The sequence below is a fragment of the Octopus sinensis genome, linkage group LG1 (genome assembly GCF_006345805.1).
Source record: "Octopus sinensis linkage group LG1, ASM634580v1, whole genome shotgun sequence".
In the NCBI taxonomy this organism is placed as follows: Eukaryota; Metazoa; Mollusca; class Cephalopoda; order Octopoda; family Octopodidae; genus Octopus; species Octopus sinensis.
In genome coordinates, this window is record NC_042997.1 from 23,580,610 (window position 1) to 23,596,558 (window position 15,949).

At 36.6% G+C, this 15,949-nt stretch overlaps 1 protein-coding gene across 3 annotated transcripts in view; it reads right to left on the minus strand.

Annotated features, from left to right (window-relative positions):
• LOC115219118 (DNA replication ATP-dependent helicase/nuclease DNA2-like) overlaps positions 1–15,537 on the minus strand; it is a 61,250-nt gene extending 45,713 nt beyond the window's left edge. For 2 of the 3 annotated variants that reach the window (XM_036513534.1, XM_036513469.1), the window contains exons 1-8: positions 15,453–15,498; positions 14,721–14,869; positions 11,118–11,165; positions 9,932–9,982; positions 6,354–6,386; positions 3,646–5,753; positions 3,472–3,552; positions 2,648–2,713 (exon numbers count right to left, since the gene is read on the minus strand). In XM_036513534.1, coding sequence (XP_036369427.1) covers positions 2,648–2,713; positions 3,472–3,552; positions 3,646–5,753; positions 6,354–6,386; positions 9,932–9,958 — 2,315 coding nt within the window. In that variant the 5' untranslated portion in view covers positions 9,959–9,982; positions 11,118–11,165; positions 14,721–14,869; positions 15,453–15,498. Of the gene's footprint in view, positions 1–2,647; positions 2,714–3,471; positions 3,553–3,645; positions 5,754–6,353; positions 6,387–9,931; positions 9,983–11,117; positions 11,166–14,720; positions 14,870–15,452 lie in introns of all 3 variants that reach the window. The other variant, XM_036513512.1, reaches the window with a different exon arrangement.
• Positions 15,538–15,949: the final 412 nt, after the last annotated feature.

The following is a 15,949-nucleotide window of genomic DNA, read 5'->3' on the forward strand; positions in this document are numbered from 1 at the left end:
ATACTGGTATCCATCTAGTTCAACACAGCAAGGCTGAATTCTAACGTTTGTAAGCTTCTCACAACAATTCAGCATTAATAGAACAGGTTAAATCCTAAGCGTCTGGGACAGGAGAATAGGCTGATCACACGTATGAAAATACGTCCTTTCTCTTCTATCGCCGTGTCTCAAGTCCCCGACGCTATTAAGGAACGCTATAGAATTTCTTCTTCAGTCTCTAGTGCATGTGCATGAGGGAACTTCCTTATGCCTTTCCAGAAGGTCCCAACCCCGCACACGCACACTGAAGAAGGACGCTCCGCACACGCACACCGAAGAATGACGTTGCGTGTGCGCACACTGGAACATGACATCACTACATATTAAATGAGAAATCAAATAATGATTGAAATCGATTGAAATGATTGAAATGTGTTAAGCCCAATCATGTCAGCATCAACAAATGAGACACATATTACCGTATGCAACAATTACAGCTATAAATATATTATCTAATCATCATCAACATCATCATGTGATACATATATATGTCCTACCCATGCCAGCATGGAAAATAGATGTATAATGATGATTGTGTGCGTGTGTGTGTATACTTGTATCTTCTTGTTTTGACATCACCTTATAGTTGTAAATCAGTGTCAGTCATTACCAATATTCTTCAAAAACATGTCTGGGCATGAAGAAATATTACATTGTTTGGAAACAGGTAAGGGTTGACAACAGGAAGGGCATTTGTCTATAAAAAATCTGTCTCAATAAATGTATGACCCATACAACCATGGAAAAGTGGACACTAAAAGTGTGTGTGCATTGTTACTGTCTCCTTGCCTTGACTTCATGTGATAGTTGTAAAATGAGTATCACCATCAGGCAAGTAGTAACTTTCATTTCTAATCTTCTGTGAAAACATCTGCTCATGATGCATGTGTACGAACAGCCATGCTACATGGCAGTGAAACATGGGCCGTGACTGCTGAGGACATGCGTAAGCTCGCGAGGAATGAAGCCAGTATGCTCCGATGGATGTGTAATGTCAGTGTACATACTCGACAGAGTGTTAGTACCTTGAGAGAAATGTTGTACCTAAGAAGCATCAGTTGTGGTGTGCAAGAAAGACGATTGCGCTGGTATGGTCATGTGGCGAGAATGGATGAAGATAGGTGTGTGAAAAAGTGCCAATCCCTAGCAGTTGAGGGAACCCGTGGAAGAGGTAGACCCAGGAAAACCTGGGACGAGGTGGTGAAGCACGACCTTCGAACTTTAGGCCTCACTGAGGAAATGACCAGCGACCGAGACCTTTGGAAATATGCTGTACGTGAGAAGACCAGGCAGGACGAGTGAGCCCAGCCCACTTATGCATGCCTTTCCTCCCTTGGACACAAAGACCTGTTGAGGCAAGCAAAGTTGATATCGAACCTCATCCGACGACAGGCACCCATGCCAACCCCCTTTGCTTGCGAAGACATGTTGGGGCAAGTGAAATCGAAATCGGAATTGAAATTGAACCAATCCTATGACTGGCACCCGGCAGATGCCAGGACCCCTGGACTGGTGGTACGTAAAAAGCACTATCCGAATCGTGGCCGATGCCAGCGCCGCCTCGACTGGTTTCCTGCTGGTGGCACGTAAAATGCACCAATCCGACTGTGGCTGTTGCCAGCCTCGCCTGGCACGTGTGCGGGTGGCATGTAAAAAGCACCCACTACACTCACGGAGTGGTTGGCGTTAGGAAGGGCATCCAGCTGTAGAAACATTGCCAGATAAGACTGGAGCCTGGTGCAGCCTTCTGGCTTCCCAGATCCCTGGTCGAACCGTCTAACCTATGCTAGCATGGAGAACGGACGTTAAACGATGATGATGATGATAAAATATTAGCTTACTTGGAAATATGTGGGAGTTGGCAACAAGTAGGGCATGCAACTCTATAAAATCCTCAACAAATACTATCTGACCAATTCAAGCATAGAAAGGCAGACATTAAAACAATGATTATATATATACAGGCACAGGAGAGGCTGTGTGGTAAGTAGCTTACTTACCAACTACATGGTTCTGGGTTCAGTCCCACTACGTGACACCTCGGGCAAGTGTCTTCTACTATAGCCTTGGGCTGACCAAAGCCTTGTGAATGGATATGGTAGACGGAAACTGAAAGAAGCTTATTGTGTGTGTGTGTGTGTATATATATATATATATATATATATACATACATACATTACGTGCGGGTGGCACGTAAAAAGCACCCACTACACTCACGGAGTGGTTGGCGTTAGGAAGGGCATCCAGCCATAGAAACACTGCCAGATCTGACTGGGCCTGATGAAGCCTTCCGGCTTCACAGACCCCAGTTGAACCGTCCAACCCATGCTAGCATGGAAAACGGACGCTAAATGATGATGATGATGATGATGATGTATGTATGTATGTATGTTTGTTTGTTTCCCCAACATCGCTTGATAACTAATGCTTGTGTGTTTACGGTTCGGTAAGAGACCAATAGAATAAGTACTACGCTTATAAAGAATAAGACCTGGGGCCGATTTACTTGACTAAAGGTGGAGCCCCAGCATGGCCACAGCCAAATGACTGAAACAAGTAAAAGAATATATATATATATATATAGCTAAACATCTTAGAAATTACATACCAAAAACCATGTAGCACACATGAAATTGTGTGGTCTTGGTTGGTCAAAACCAACTCAATATCTTGTCTGAAAGAAACAAATAAATATCTAGGTGTTAACATTTTAAAATATTATCAGATGGGCAGAAGAAAGTTGGTTTCAAAGAAAATACACAATGAGAAAGCATTCAATAATCTTAGAAGAATATTAAGGAGATGATGATGATGATAAACAGCAACACAAATTAATGTTATAGGATGGACAGGTTAACAAAATGTCATTTTTCCATGAATCTCAAAGCCACTTGCACCTCTACATTTATGAGATCCAACAATTTTTGAGACTATATTAAGTATACTAGAAGATAAGAATAATTAAGTAATGGAAGTATTGACCAATGTATAGCTGAGGAACAAGGGCATGAATAAAAATGATGGCTAAGGAATGTACAACTCTTGTTATGCCGGTAAAATGATTTTAACAGAGAGATCAAAGGCTTGAGAAAAAGCTGGAATAAATATTGGACCTCACAGATAACCAAGTTTCATGAGGAAATTACTACATTACAAAGTTTATCATGGTTAAAAGTAGACATAAAAATGATGATGATGATGGCAGTAGTGATGATAACAATGACGATGATTTATCAGATATATTTAGAAATACTAGCTTCAAATTTTGGCACAAAGCCAGCAATTTGGGGGGTGGGGAAAGTCAACCTTGGTGAAACTTGATCTCAGAACGTAAAGTCAGACAAAATGCCACTAAGAATTCTGCCAGGCATGCTAATGATCCTGCCTTGATATATTTAGAAATATTAACTCTCCAAATTCTTGATTACTTACCCTTGATATTTGACATCATTGATTTGGTAACGATTATATAATGAACACACAGGAGAACAAGTCAGTGGATTATCTTTGGAACTGAAAACAATAAATCATGATTAATAAATAGAACAGTAATCAAAATTCAAAATAGAAAGGAAAAAAGCTGATGTAAAAGAAAAGTTAACATACGTTTTTGCTTTAGATTTGAAAGGAGAAAGATTTTTTATATCATCACAGAATTCATCATCAAAGTCAAATGATGAATTCCACTGAGAAAGTTCAATATTATTTTCTTCTTCATCAAGTTTGCTTTGTGGTTCAGATGAAATATTGCTATTGCTCACACAAGAAATATGTTTTATCTTGGGAACTGGAGAGAATGAGGTAGACGAGTTAGGTTTGTCTTGAATGTGTTTCAAATTAACATCCACTAAATTTGCATTGTTATCATTTTTACTAGTATCATTCAGACTAATACCAGTGGATGTTTGCATATTTACATCATTGGAATGATTACCTTTCATGTCTGGAAATATATTACTTTGAATATGGTTAGGGTTAATGAGGTTGTTTGATAATCCCTTATCACTGGAATTTATTTCTTTAAGAATTTCAGATAATATTTCATTATCATTAATAACAGATCCATTTTCAATACAAGGTTCACTTTTTGGAATTTTTTCCGTATTATTCTTTACTTCAGTCATAATTTGTTTTCCTTTAGATAAGTTTTGGCTTTTAGCAACAGGAATTTCTGCAAGAATTTCAGACAGAAATGTATCATTTGTATTATTTAATTTTTTAGGGACCATATTTGTTTTTGTCCCCAACCAATCAAACACTTTATTTTTAGTATTACTACCATCGTTTTTTCTCAAAGTAGAAACACTTAAATTATTTTTAACATTAGACTTTTTAAGTTCATTACAAGCACTCGAATGCTTCAAATTCTTTGGAAAATTTTGTATTGGGCTTTTTAAAGAATCATTTTGCTCCCAAACATCATTTGGGTCAGGGTTTAAATTTTCCCACATAGCTAACTGCTCATCTGAATAGGCTTCACTAAAACTTTGATTTTCTTGCGTATCGTTTTCATTATCAAGAAATAAGTTAGATAACTCAATGCTACATCCAGTATTAAGTGATAGTTCAGTTTTATTAAATTCACTGCTGAGGGAGCGTTTTGATAATGGTGAACAACCTGAAACTGCTAACCGTTTAACAGATGTTCCGGACAAACCAGTGTAATTTTTTACAGGGGTCAAAGGCTTATTAATTGGTTCTGCTAATTTCATTGCAGTATATTCTACAATACTGTCTTTTTTCTGAAGCGATTCAGCCTTCTTCATAGATTTCTTTAAAATCTTAGACTTTAGTTTACTTTTACAATCTGCTTTTTTATTTATTCGGCTTTCCACTGTACTTTCTAAATTGGAAGAGGAAGAAAGAAAACTGCGTGCAAAAGATTTTTTTTGTATTCTCCCAAGAGTATCTGACTCGAAACAATGACTAGTTTCAGGCTGCTTTGAAAATATTGGAGAAGTAGATTTTTCAGGAAAATTAGAAATGTTATGGTTAGGAGAAACAGAGCAAGAAAATATTTCCATTTCAGACTTTTCTTCGCTTCCTGGAATGTCTGTATTATGTTGAGGAGAGTTTTGAACAAATTTTCCATTGCCATCAAATGCATTTGCTTTTTTGATACAAGTCTTTTTAACTGGTGTTTCAAGAATAATGTTGGAATCATCAAGATTAACAGTTTCTGCATTCATAGATTCTGACAGATTGGAACAACTTTGCAGAGAGCATATACTTAAAGTAGTTAAATTATCAGAAGCACCGTCATTCTTTGCACAGGTCTGATGATGAGAGACTTCAGAAATTTCATCTGATTTGTGAAGATGAACAGTTTCCTCTTTTACTGATTTCAATATGCCTGAAGTAGTTGGGAGAGGATATGGACCAAAATTAGTTAAATCAGAAACAGGAGATCTTTTAGAACAAGATCCTTCAAGTTGTATATCAGGAATTGTATTTGATTCATTAATGTCTGTGATTTTCTGTTTTTGACCACCATACATTTTAAACAGCAATAGATCAGTGGAGGTCTGACATGAAACAGGTGGCTTTTTGGGACTTTTAGAAATTTCTGTTTGGCTGCATGCTTTAAATTGACTATTTGTAAAATTTTCTGGTTGTTCTGCCACATAAACAGTTGAGGCCTTTTTTGACAGCCGTAATCGGTTTTTGAAATTTGGTTTTCCAACAACAGAAAACATGCTTTTATTTGAATTATTCTGAAAACAAAATAAAGATAATTTCTTTTATTTGTTATATGATCAAAAATAGAACATTACAATACAATATAAAGATTTATGGAATGAAGTTATGTGTGTGTGTGTGTGTGTGCGCGCATGTATACAGGATGCAATGGGTAAATTGTTGGCATTTTATAATTTTGATTTCGCACATTGTTTATTTTTGATTTTGTCAACTACACAGTATGGTGGGGGTCAGTTGGGCACTGTCTGTGAGAAAACTAGCACCGTAAAGCAATTCACTCTGCCAGAAATTTGTAAAGAACATTGCTGTACTGCTTGGCATTCGCACCAGAAGCTCCAATACAAACAGATGGTGAACACACAGAACAACTGTTGACTTGCCATGTCCCCAAAACATGTATTGAGAATGATAAAAATCAAACATCCAGTCAACATCATGGTGATGTTATTCATCTTCCCACATGGCCTCAGACTCAACAGGGTGGCTGCTGGAAGACCCTATGTGTGGCAACAGGACTCTGCACCACGCCACACATGACCTCAATATTCTGATGACGATACAATAATCAAAGTGCAAAACTTGAAATTGAATACATATGAAATGCTGTGCCTTACCATAAAAAATGAAATTTTTGGCTGGCTGGAATCCTAAATTGAAAACAAATATATATATTACAAAATAGTTGAATATATATTACAAAATAGTTGAATATATATTACAAAATAGTTGAATATATATTACAAAATAGTTGAATATATATTACAAAATAGTTGAATATATATTACAAAATAGTTGAATATATATTACAAAATAGTTGAATATATATTACAAAATACAGGCAGCAAAAGTATAAACAGACTTAATATAATTAAGGTAGAAAATTAAGTTACATTTTTTATAATTAAGGTAGAAAATTAAGTTACATTTTTTATAATTAAGGTAGAAAATTAAGTTACATTTTTTATAATTAAGGTAGAAAATTAAGTTACATTTTTTATAATTAAGGTAGAAAATTAAGTTACATTTTTTATAATTAAGGTAGAAAATTAAGTTACATTTTTTATAATTAAGGTAGAAAATTAAGTTACATTTTTTATAATTAAGGTAGAAAATTAAGTTACATTTTTTATAATTAAGGTAGAAAATTAAGTTACATTTTTTATAATTAAGGTAGAAAATTAAGTTACATTTTTTATAATTAAGGTAGAAAATTAAGTTACATTTTTTATAATTAAGGTAGAAAATTAAGTTACATTTTTAACTTTTGTTGAAAACATTTCCATATTTATCTTCGTAGCATTCAATAACAATCTATTTCAAAATCTCCAAATATAATGAGTGATTTTATATATATTTGTCCAAAACCACGCAGGAAGGAACAGGAGAGAGAGAGTAGTATATGTGAAGGGAGAAGAGAGAAAATAGTAATTCAGTGAAGGAGAAGTAGTGAGAGTAATAGCCCTGACTAAGAAGGGAGTGAAAGAAAGTAATAGCAACGAGAGAGAGAAAGTGGCAAAGAGCGTGTTGTGTATCTTGTTTTTCTCAGCCACAACATATGAATGAGAAAGGAAGGGGTGAAAAAAAAACCCAGTGTTTCAACTCTGTGTGAGTATATGTGTAAAAGGGAGGTATATGAATGTTTGTGTGTGTGCACAATGGAAGTGGGATAGTGAATGGTCAATGCTGAAAAGAAAAATCAAACAGCATTTCAACTCTGTGAGTATATGTGTGTGCATGAACAAGAGAAGTATGTGAACATTGCCAAGTGTATTAATTTGATTTACCATCCATATTTTCTGCTATAATAATACACTTGTGTATTTCTCTGTCACAACATATGAATGAGAAAGGAATGTGTAATAGATGAATAAGGAAGGAAGGAGTGATAGATGAATAAGGAAGGAAGTGATAGATATAAGGAAGGAAGGGGTAACAGATGAATAAGGAAGGAAGGGGTAATAGATGAATAAGGAAGGAAGGGGTAATAGATAAATAAGGAAGGGAGGGGTGATAGATGAATAAGGAAGGAAGGGGTGATAGATGAATAAGGAAGGGAGGGGTGATAGATGAATAAGGAAGGGAGGGGTGATAGATGAATAAGGAAAGAAGGGCTGACAGCAAACTTGGTAGTGGAATAATGGAAGTTCTATAGTGAAAAAAAAAATCAAACAGCATTTCAACTCTGTGTGAGTATATGTGTATGTATATAAAAGTGGGTCTTGTGAATGTGTGTGTGCGCATACAATGGAAGTAGGATGGTGAACATTCAATGCTGAAAAGCAAAATCAAACAGCGTTTCAACTTTGTGCGTGCATGTACAAGGGAGGTATGTGAATGTTTGTATCTGTGATTATTATGTACCTTATTTATATATAAAATACTACAATTAGCCGTCATTTTTAACGGCATGGAGCCATATGTATTATGTTTTCAATAATACATAATGAAAACATAAGTTAGGCATAATTTCCACATCAGACATAAACATAATTTGAAGGTAATCAATTATGCAAATAATAAAAATCTTCATAAAGACTTTTTAATCTGATAATTGTCTACCAATAAATATTTCTATTTATCAAATGATGAACTTCAAAACATATAATCATTTAGTGCAAGAAAAGAAGTAATATCTCCACTTTACAGTCAATTTTTTTCCCCATTGAACTGTTTTCAGTTTGCTGTTAAATGAAAAAGTCAGCACACTTTTGCCAACTTAACAATGCTAGTTCAAAGTCAACCGACCCAAATTGGTCAATTCTACAGGGTGGGTTTGTAAAACGTAAAAGATTAGTCCTGACCACTATTTTGTACAACTGTTTCTTGTAGCTTCTTAGATATACCCAGTTGAGCAAACCTGTTTTGTGAAAGAATACTGTAGTTACTATACTGCATCCAAGAAAAGGCCATTAGCTTGACACAATCTAGAACTATGACCTTTCGACTGTGACAAAAACAATATATTTTCATGAGATCAATTCTATACTACTCCTACCTACACCCACTCAATGAATCCACATGCCCTAACCATATTTCAATTCCCAGAACATCCTTCCTATGTGTGTACAATGTTGTACATCTACATAGTGCTTCTTTCATGTATGGTGATGGCTAAAGTTCAGCAATGAAATCTATTAAAACCAAAATATTCTAGAATAATTCAAAAGACTATTAGTCATTAACTAATATCATCTTTTCCCTGCTGCATAATTGTTCCTATCAGATACAGCTACAAAAATTTGACCAACATCAAATATTTTGATCAGGCATCTTAAGCTTTAGATTCTCCACTTCTCTGGAATTCTAATTTCACTCATGATTCTTCTGCTAATTATCAATATTTAAAATTGAATGAGAAGAACTGTATGAGTCAGCTTGTTACTTGTTGATTTCAAATTCTGGCACAAGGCCAGCAATTTTGGGGGAGGTAGTAAATTGATTACATCAATCCCAGAGTTCAACTAGTGCTTATTTTATTGACCCTAAGAGGGTGAAAGGCAAAGGGTAAAGTTGACCCCAACAGCATTTGAACTCAGAATTAAAGATGGAAAAAATGCTGGAAAGCAGTTTTTCCAGTGCAGTAATAATTCCACCAGCTTACCACATTAGTTTGTTATTTAATAATAGTTTCAAATTTTGGCATGAGATCAGCAAGTTCAGGGGGATAGGTAAGTCGATTACATCAACCCCATTGCTTAACTGGTACTTATTTTATAGGCCCCCAAAAGGATGAAAGGTAAAGTCAACCCTGGTGGAATTTGAACTCAGGACGTAAACAAGCAAAATGCTACTAAGCATTGCACCCAACATGCTAACAATTCTGCCAACTAACTGTCTTGTTTGTTAATTTTTTAAAAACTATTAAATAGATACACAACACTGAATTTAATTTCAAATAAATAATCCACATTGAAATAATGATAGTTAAATTTCATTTTACATTGAAGTAGCTATGTTTAATAACATTTTTAGACTTAATCTGCAGACAATTTAAGATTAACTGAATCTTGGGACTCTTTAGCAGAGTTCAATTTGTTACAAGCATTTAGGCCAGGCTTCTAGAGTGATGGTAAATTTTGCTCTTCCCCTTCCAACTAGACCTTAAAAAGCCTGCATTTATGAAAACAACAATTCAATACAAGTGAGAGACAATCTCTAGTTTTAAAGTTCATTAAAAAACAGATATATTTACCGAGTTGTCTTTCACAGGTTTCCCCATGGTTTATCACAATGCTTGTAAGAACTGGAAGTTTAAAAAAAATATAACAAAATCAATTCTAAGCTATTGTGTTGTATAAGAAAATACTTTCAAGATTTATTACATTTCTGAGGATATGCGTAAGCTCGCAAGAAATGAAGCCAGTATGCTTCGATGGATGTGTAATGTCAGTGTTCATACTCGACAGAGTGTAAGTACTTTGAGAGACAAGTTGGACCTAAGAAGCATCAGTTGTGGTGTGCAAGAGAGACGTTTGCGCTGGTATGGTCATGTGGCGAGAATGGATGAAGATAGTTGTGTGAAAAAGTGCCACACCCTAGTGGTTGAGGGAACCTGTGGAAGAGGTAGGTAGACCCATGAAAACCTGGGACGAGGTGGTGAAGCATGACCTTCGAACTTTAGGTCTCACCAAGGAAATGACTAGAGACCGAGACCTTTGGAAGTATGCTGTGCATGAGAAGACCCGGCAGGACAAGTGAGGCCATAATCCTGTGGCCTCTACCTGGGATGTAGCCAGCCCACTTATGCATTCCTTTCCTTCTTGGGACACAAAACTCCACTTGTGAAGACCTGTTGAAGCAAGTGAAAATCAAAATTGTAATCGATCAACATCAATGGAATTTGTAGCTGCTGGCATGTAAGAGAACCATCCGAACGTGGCCGTAGCCAGCGCCGCCCTGACTGGCCTCCGTGCTGGTGGCACGTAAAAAGCACCATCCGATCGTGGCCGTTGCCAGCTTAGTCTGGTCTCTGTGCCGGTGGCACGTAAAAAGCACCATCCGATCATGGCTGTTTGCCAGCCTCATCTGGTACCTGTGCCAGTGGCACGTAAAAAGCACCCACTACACTCATGGAGTAGTTGGCGTTAGGAAGGGCATCCAGCTGTAGAAACACTGCCAGATCAGACTGGACCTGGTGCAGCCTTCTGGCTTCCCAGACCCCAGTTGAACCGTCCAACCCATGCTAGCATGGAAAGCGGACGTTAAATGATGATGATGATTTAGAGAGAGAGAGATTACTATCACACTACATTTCTTTGTTTATACAAGCAAATTAAATTTAATAGACTGCGCTGTCAGTCAACTAGCCAGACATACCAACTAAATCTTCTGCAAATCAAATCCTTTCTGTTTAAATAAATAAAAACAAACATGCTTACCCACTAAAAAATAGGATGGTCACAGTGGAAATGTTTTTGGTCATAAGTCTGCAGGATAGGAGCAACATGGGTAAACAACAATTAATGTTTATATGAATATTGAAACAAAGAATGCAAAATTAAACGTTTTATAACAATTACTTTCATCTACCTCTCTGGTATCGACAACATAAACACCAATTCGAATGGAATACTAAGTAGTCAAAAGAATTGACCGCCTTCCTCTTTGGTATTAAAAAAGTCAACTAAGTAGGTGTAGGAGTGGCTGTGTGGTAAGTAGCTTGCTTACCAACCATATGGTTCCGGGTTCATTCCCACTGCGTGGCACCTTGAGCAAGTGTCTTCTACTATAGCCTTAGGCCAAGCAAAGTCTTGTGAGTGGATTTGGTAGACGGAAACTGAAAAGTTCATCGTATATATGTATATATTTGTGTGTGTGTGTGTGTCTGTATTTATCCCCCGCCCAACATTGCCTGACAACCGATGGTGGTGTGTTTACATCCCTGTAACTTAGCGGTTCGGCAAAAGAGACCGATAGAATAAGCACTAGGGTTACAAAGAATAAGTCCTGGGGTCGATTTGCTCGACTAAAGGCGGTGCTCCAGCATGGCCACAGTCAAATGACTGAAACAAGTAAAAGAGTGTCGCGAGGGGCTAAATACAGTTTCGCACCTCTCCTTGAAAAATGTATTTTTTGGGAAAAAAAAAAAAATAATTTTTTAAATTTCACCCACCCCAAAATAAAATTTTTGATTTTGCTTACTTTAAAGAGATTGTAGTGAATTGACAAGCATATGCAAATCGAAATCAAATACAGACAAAAGTATTAAAGTGAAAAAAATCTGTGTTTTACTTGTTGGCTTTAATCATAAATAATGATTTAATGTAAATTAACTATAGGCGCAGGAGTGGCTGTGTGGTAAGTATCTTGCTTACCAACCACATGGTTCCAGGTTCAGTCCCACTGCGTGGCACCTTGGGTAAGTGTCTTCTACTATAGCCTCAGGCCGACCAAAGCCTTGTGAGTGGATTTGGTAGACAGAAACTGAAAGAAGCCCGTCGTATATATGTACATATATATATATATATATGTGTGTGCGTGTATGTTTGTATGTCTGTGTTTGTCCCCCTAGCATTGCTTGACAACCGATGCTGGTGTGTTTATGTCCCCGTCACTTAGCGGTTCGGCAAAAGAGACCGATATAATAAGTACTGGGCTTACAAAGAATAAGTCCCGGGGTCGAGTTGCTCGATTAAAGGTGGTGCTCTAGCATGGCCGCAGTCAAATGACTGAAACAAGTAAAAGAGTATACACCATTTTATGAGAAACAAGCAATATTTAATAATGTTATAAAGTTTAATAAGGGGTTCAAATTTCACCCCCTCCCCCAATTTTAAATTATAAACTTTTTCATCTGTTTATTCATTTATCTGTATATCCCTGTCTGTTTATTCATTTATCTGTATATCCCTGTCTGTTTATTTATAAAATAGATTTGTCAGCTAAATGTGGCAGTCCTATAGAGGACGGTGTTATTGTTGTTTTTAGCTCCAGGAAGACATTCATATCTATCTCTTTATACACACATCTAATATGCTTATTGAATTTAAAATTTTGAAAACGTGGTTTCTTGCATATTCGAAATCTCCATCATCTAAAACACTTACTCTTTACTCTTTTATTTGGTTCAGTCATTTGACTGTCGCCATGCTTGAGCACTGCCTTTAGTCGAGCAACTTGACCCCAGGACTTATAATAATGAAATTATTGTATACAGTGCTCAGGTGCACCACAACTTGTCAGAAAGTGCGTATAAAGTATATGCTGTAATGTACAAATGTCTGGAAAGCAAACAATGTATGAGTCAGATACATGCTTGTGTGTGTATGGAGGGGAGAAAATCAGGTGTAGTGTTAGCGAATCTCAGAAAGCATGGAAGTTTTGAAGGATGCAGTGCTCCGACAACTAACAACTGATGCCGGCAGTTTGTTCCATGCTTCAGCAACTCTGAGTGTGAAAAAATGTTTCCTAAAGTCATGGGAGCTGTGCTGTTTTCTGACTTTGTAAATATGTCCACGGGTGGAGTTTGAAAAGGTGCTCAGAGTTATTGTTTGTAAGACTTATCCTTTGTAAGCCTAGTACTTATTCTATCGGTCTCTCTTGCCGAACCACTAAGTTACAGGGACGTAAACACACCAGCATTGGTTGCCAAGCGATGTTGGGGGGACAGACACAGACACACAAACATGCACATATATATACATACAAACAATGGGCTTCTTTCAGTTTCCGTCTACCAAATCCACTCACAATCACTCGGGCTTTGGTCGGCCCGAGGCTATAGTAGATGACACATGCCCAAGGTGCCACACAGTGGGACTGAACCCAGAACCATGTGGTTCGTAAGCAAGCTACTTACCACACAGCCACTGGGAAAAAAAATTTCGAAAAGTTCAAAATTTTAAATGGGAGTGGGGGGGAGTAAATTCTTTTTTTTTTTTGCATATTCGTCTCCGACATTTGAAACGTAGGAATCCCCCCCAATTTTTTTTTTTTAATGCATTTTTCAAGGAGAGGGGCGGAACTGCATTAGCCCCTGTCGTGATTGCCTTTCAACCTCTAATTAATAATGTTTTACTTTGCTCCCCCACTCACCCCAAAAAAACTCATGTATCTATTGGAAAAAAGTTATGAAGGTAAATCGGTCTTCTTTCATTAGAAACAATACCGGTAAGATTTTAGTTAACAAAAACAAAAAAAACCAGCCTGCTGGGTGTTAGCAACTGTGTTAGAAAACGAATATGACAAATAAAAATTGTGCAAACGAACCTGGGAACCTCGGAAAATTCACAAGATCCGATTTTTCCGTCATAACTTTCAAGAAAATGGATATATATTGATTTTTTGGTACTACTAGCGAACAGTGGTCCCGGTACGCGCATCCGCGCTAGCTAGTCATGACTAGTCGATCCTTTGTGTTTTTGTGTGTTATTTACTTTGTTTAAAAAATGATTTACTGTGTTTTTGTTTTATTTACTTTGATAGGTAGTCGTTGTAGGATCGACTAGTCACGACTAGCTAGCGCGGATGCGCGAATACGCGCACTGTTCTCAAATAGTACCATATATATATATATACATATATATATATACCCCCAACGCCCTCCTCTCCCAATTCAATGGCCTTGACCTTCAAGCAGGCTATCCGCATGCTAGAAATAACAGCCCAAAATCGGATCTTGTGAATTTTCCGAAAGTCCTTCACCCACTCAGGTTCGTTTGCGCAAATTTTTTTTTGTCATATTCGTTTGCTACACAGTTGTTTAACACCCAGCAGGCTGTGTTTTCCTTTGTTTTTGTTAACTAGTGAAGATCTTTATATTAACCGATTTTATGTTGTTTCTAACGAAAGAATGCCGGTAAGGTAAATCGTTTATTCCCATAAATATTTCTTTTAACATGTTGGTCATGATATTAGTTAATAAATCCTATCGGTGCTTATTCCATAACTCCGTCAAAATGCATATAAAAAAGATATGTATTGTAAATAATTTCAAAGTATTCAATTAAGTGTATAGGTTCACGTGTTCAAATAACTATCACTTTTACATGAACTGATACTTGAAGTGAGTGCAGTTATGTTTTACTAAAATATCAACGTTTTTCTCCTGCAACATCACTGTTTTCACGAAAGGAACCTCTACGTAGTCGTCCGAGACATTAGAAATAGCAGTCCAACTACACGCTACCATCTTACAAAAAGAAAAAAAAAAGAGACCGTGCCCGAAATAAGAAAAAAGATGAGATGAGATTATCAAAGCGGCAGGGGTAACCAGAAATTAAGAGTTAAAAGCAATATCATGTATATACTTTCACAGTATTAAACATTTGAAGGCGTGTATTTATACAACTGTTTTCCAACTCAGATACCACCAAGCGTGCTTAGAACTAAGGAACAGTCTGAATTTCTACCAACTGTATATCTAAAACATCGATAAGCATCTAAATTTTCTAAACAAATACGAAAGATATACTGGAAGATACTTTGTGGCGGGGACGCTCCGTTATTGAAAAGATGTTTTACAATATTGAACTATATTTATTTCGACTCGGTATAATGCTACTTCCTAAAGTAATATAGTGTCGATTGAATTAAAACTAGATTATAGATACTTATTTCATTAGCTTGGGGGAAATAATGACGCAGTTAAAAAGAATAGTTTTGTAGGGTTGAGATTTATGATAAAAAAGAGTTTAAAAACAAACAGAAAAAATGGAAATAAATGAACACATAAATATATATGCATAATTTTGTAGTATAACAACACAGTTTACCAGCATTCGGCTCCGATGACAATGTTTAGTTTAAAATTGGCGCGATCTGCCTCGGGAAGACCGGTTCTTGTGACGAGTGAAAATAAGTTCCGTCTATTATAAAAGTCCGTTGTATGTTTTGCAGTGGTTTTCTAACCGTTTAAAGCTCGTGGCTCACTTGGAATCTTTAATTTTTCTGTGGTCCCCTGGTCATTATTTGTGGAAAAAAAAAGTATTCCCGTTTTGTAACAGTTAGGATTAATAGGAGAAATAGGTCACTTTTGATAAAAAATAAAAAATCTTTATTTATAAAAGTAAGGTTGTGTGTCTGTCTCCTACGATTTAGATTCCTAACTACTCCCACATTTTGCGGTGCAGTTTAACCAAAACCGGGTATCATATAGTCGTGATTCATATCGAGCCCTTCTGGGTATTAGCGCGCGTCTACGATGAGTCTACAATTAAAAAAAAAATTTACCATCATTTTTTTCCATTTTAATGCGTTTTTCGCTATTATA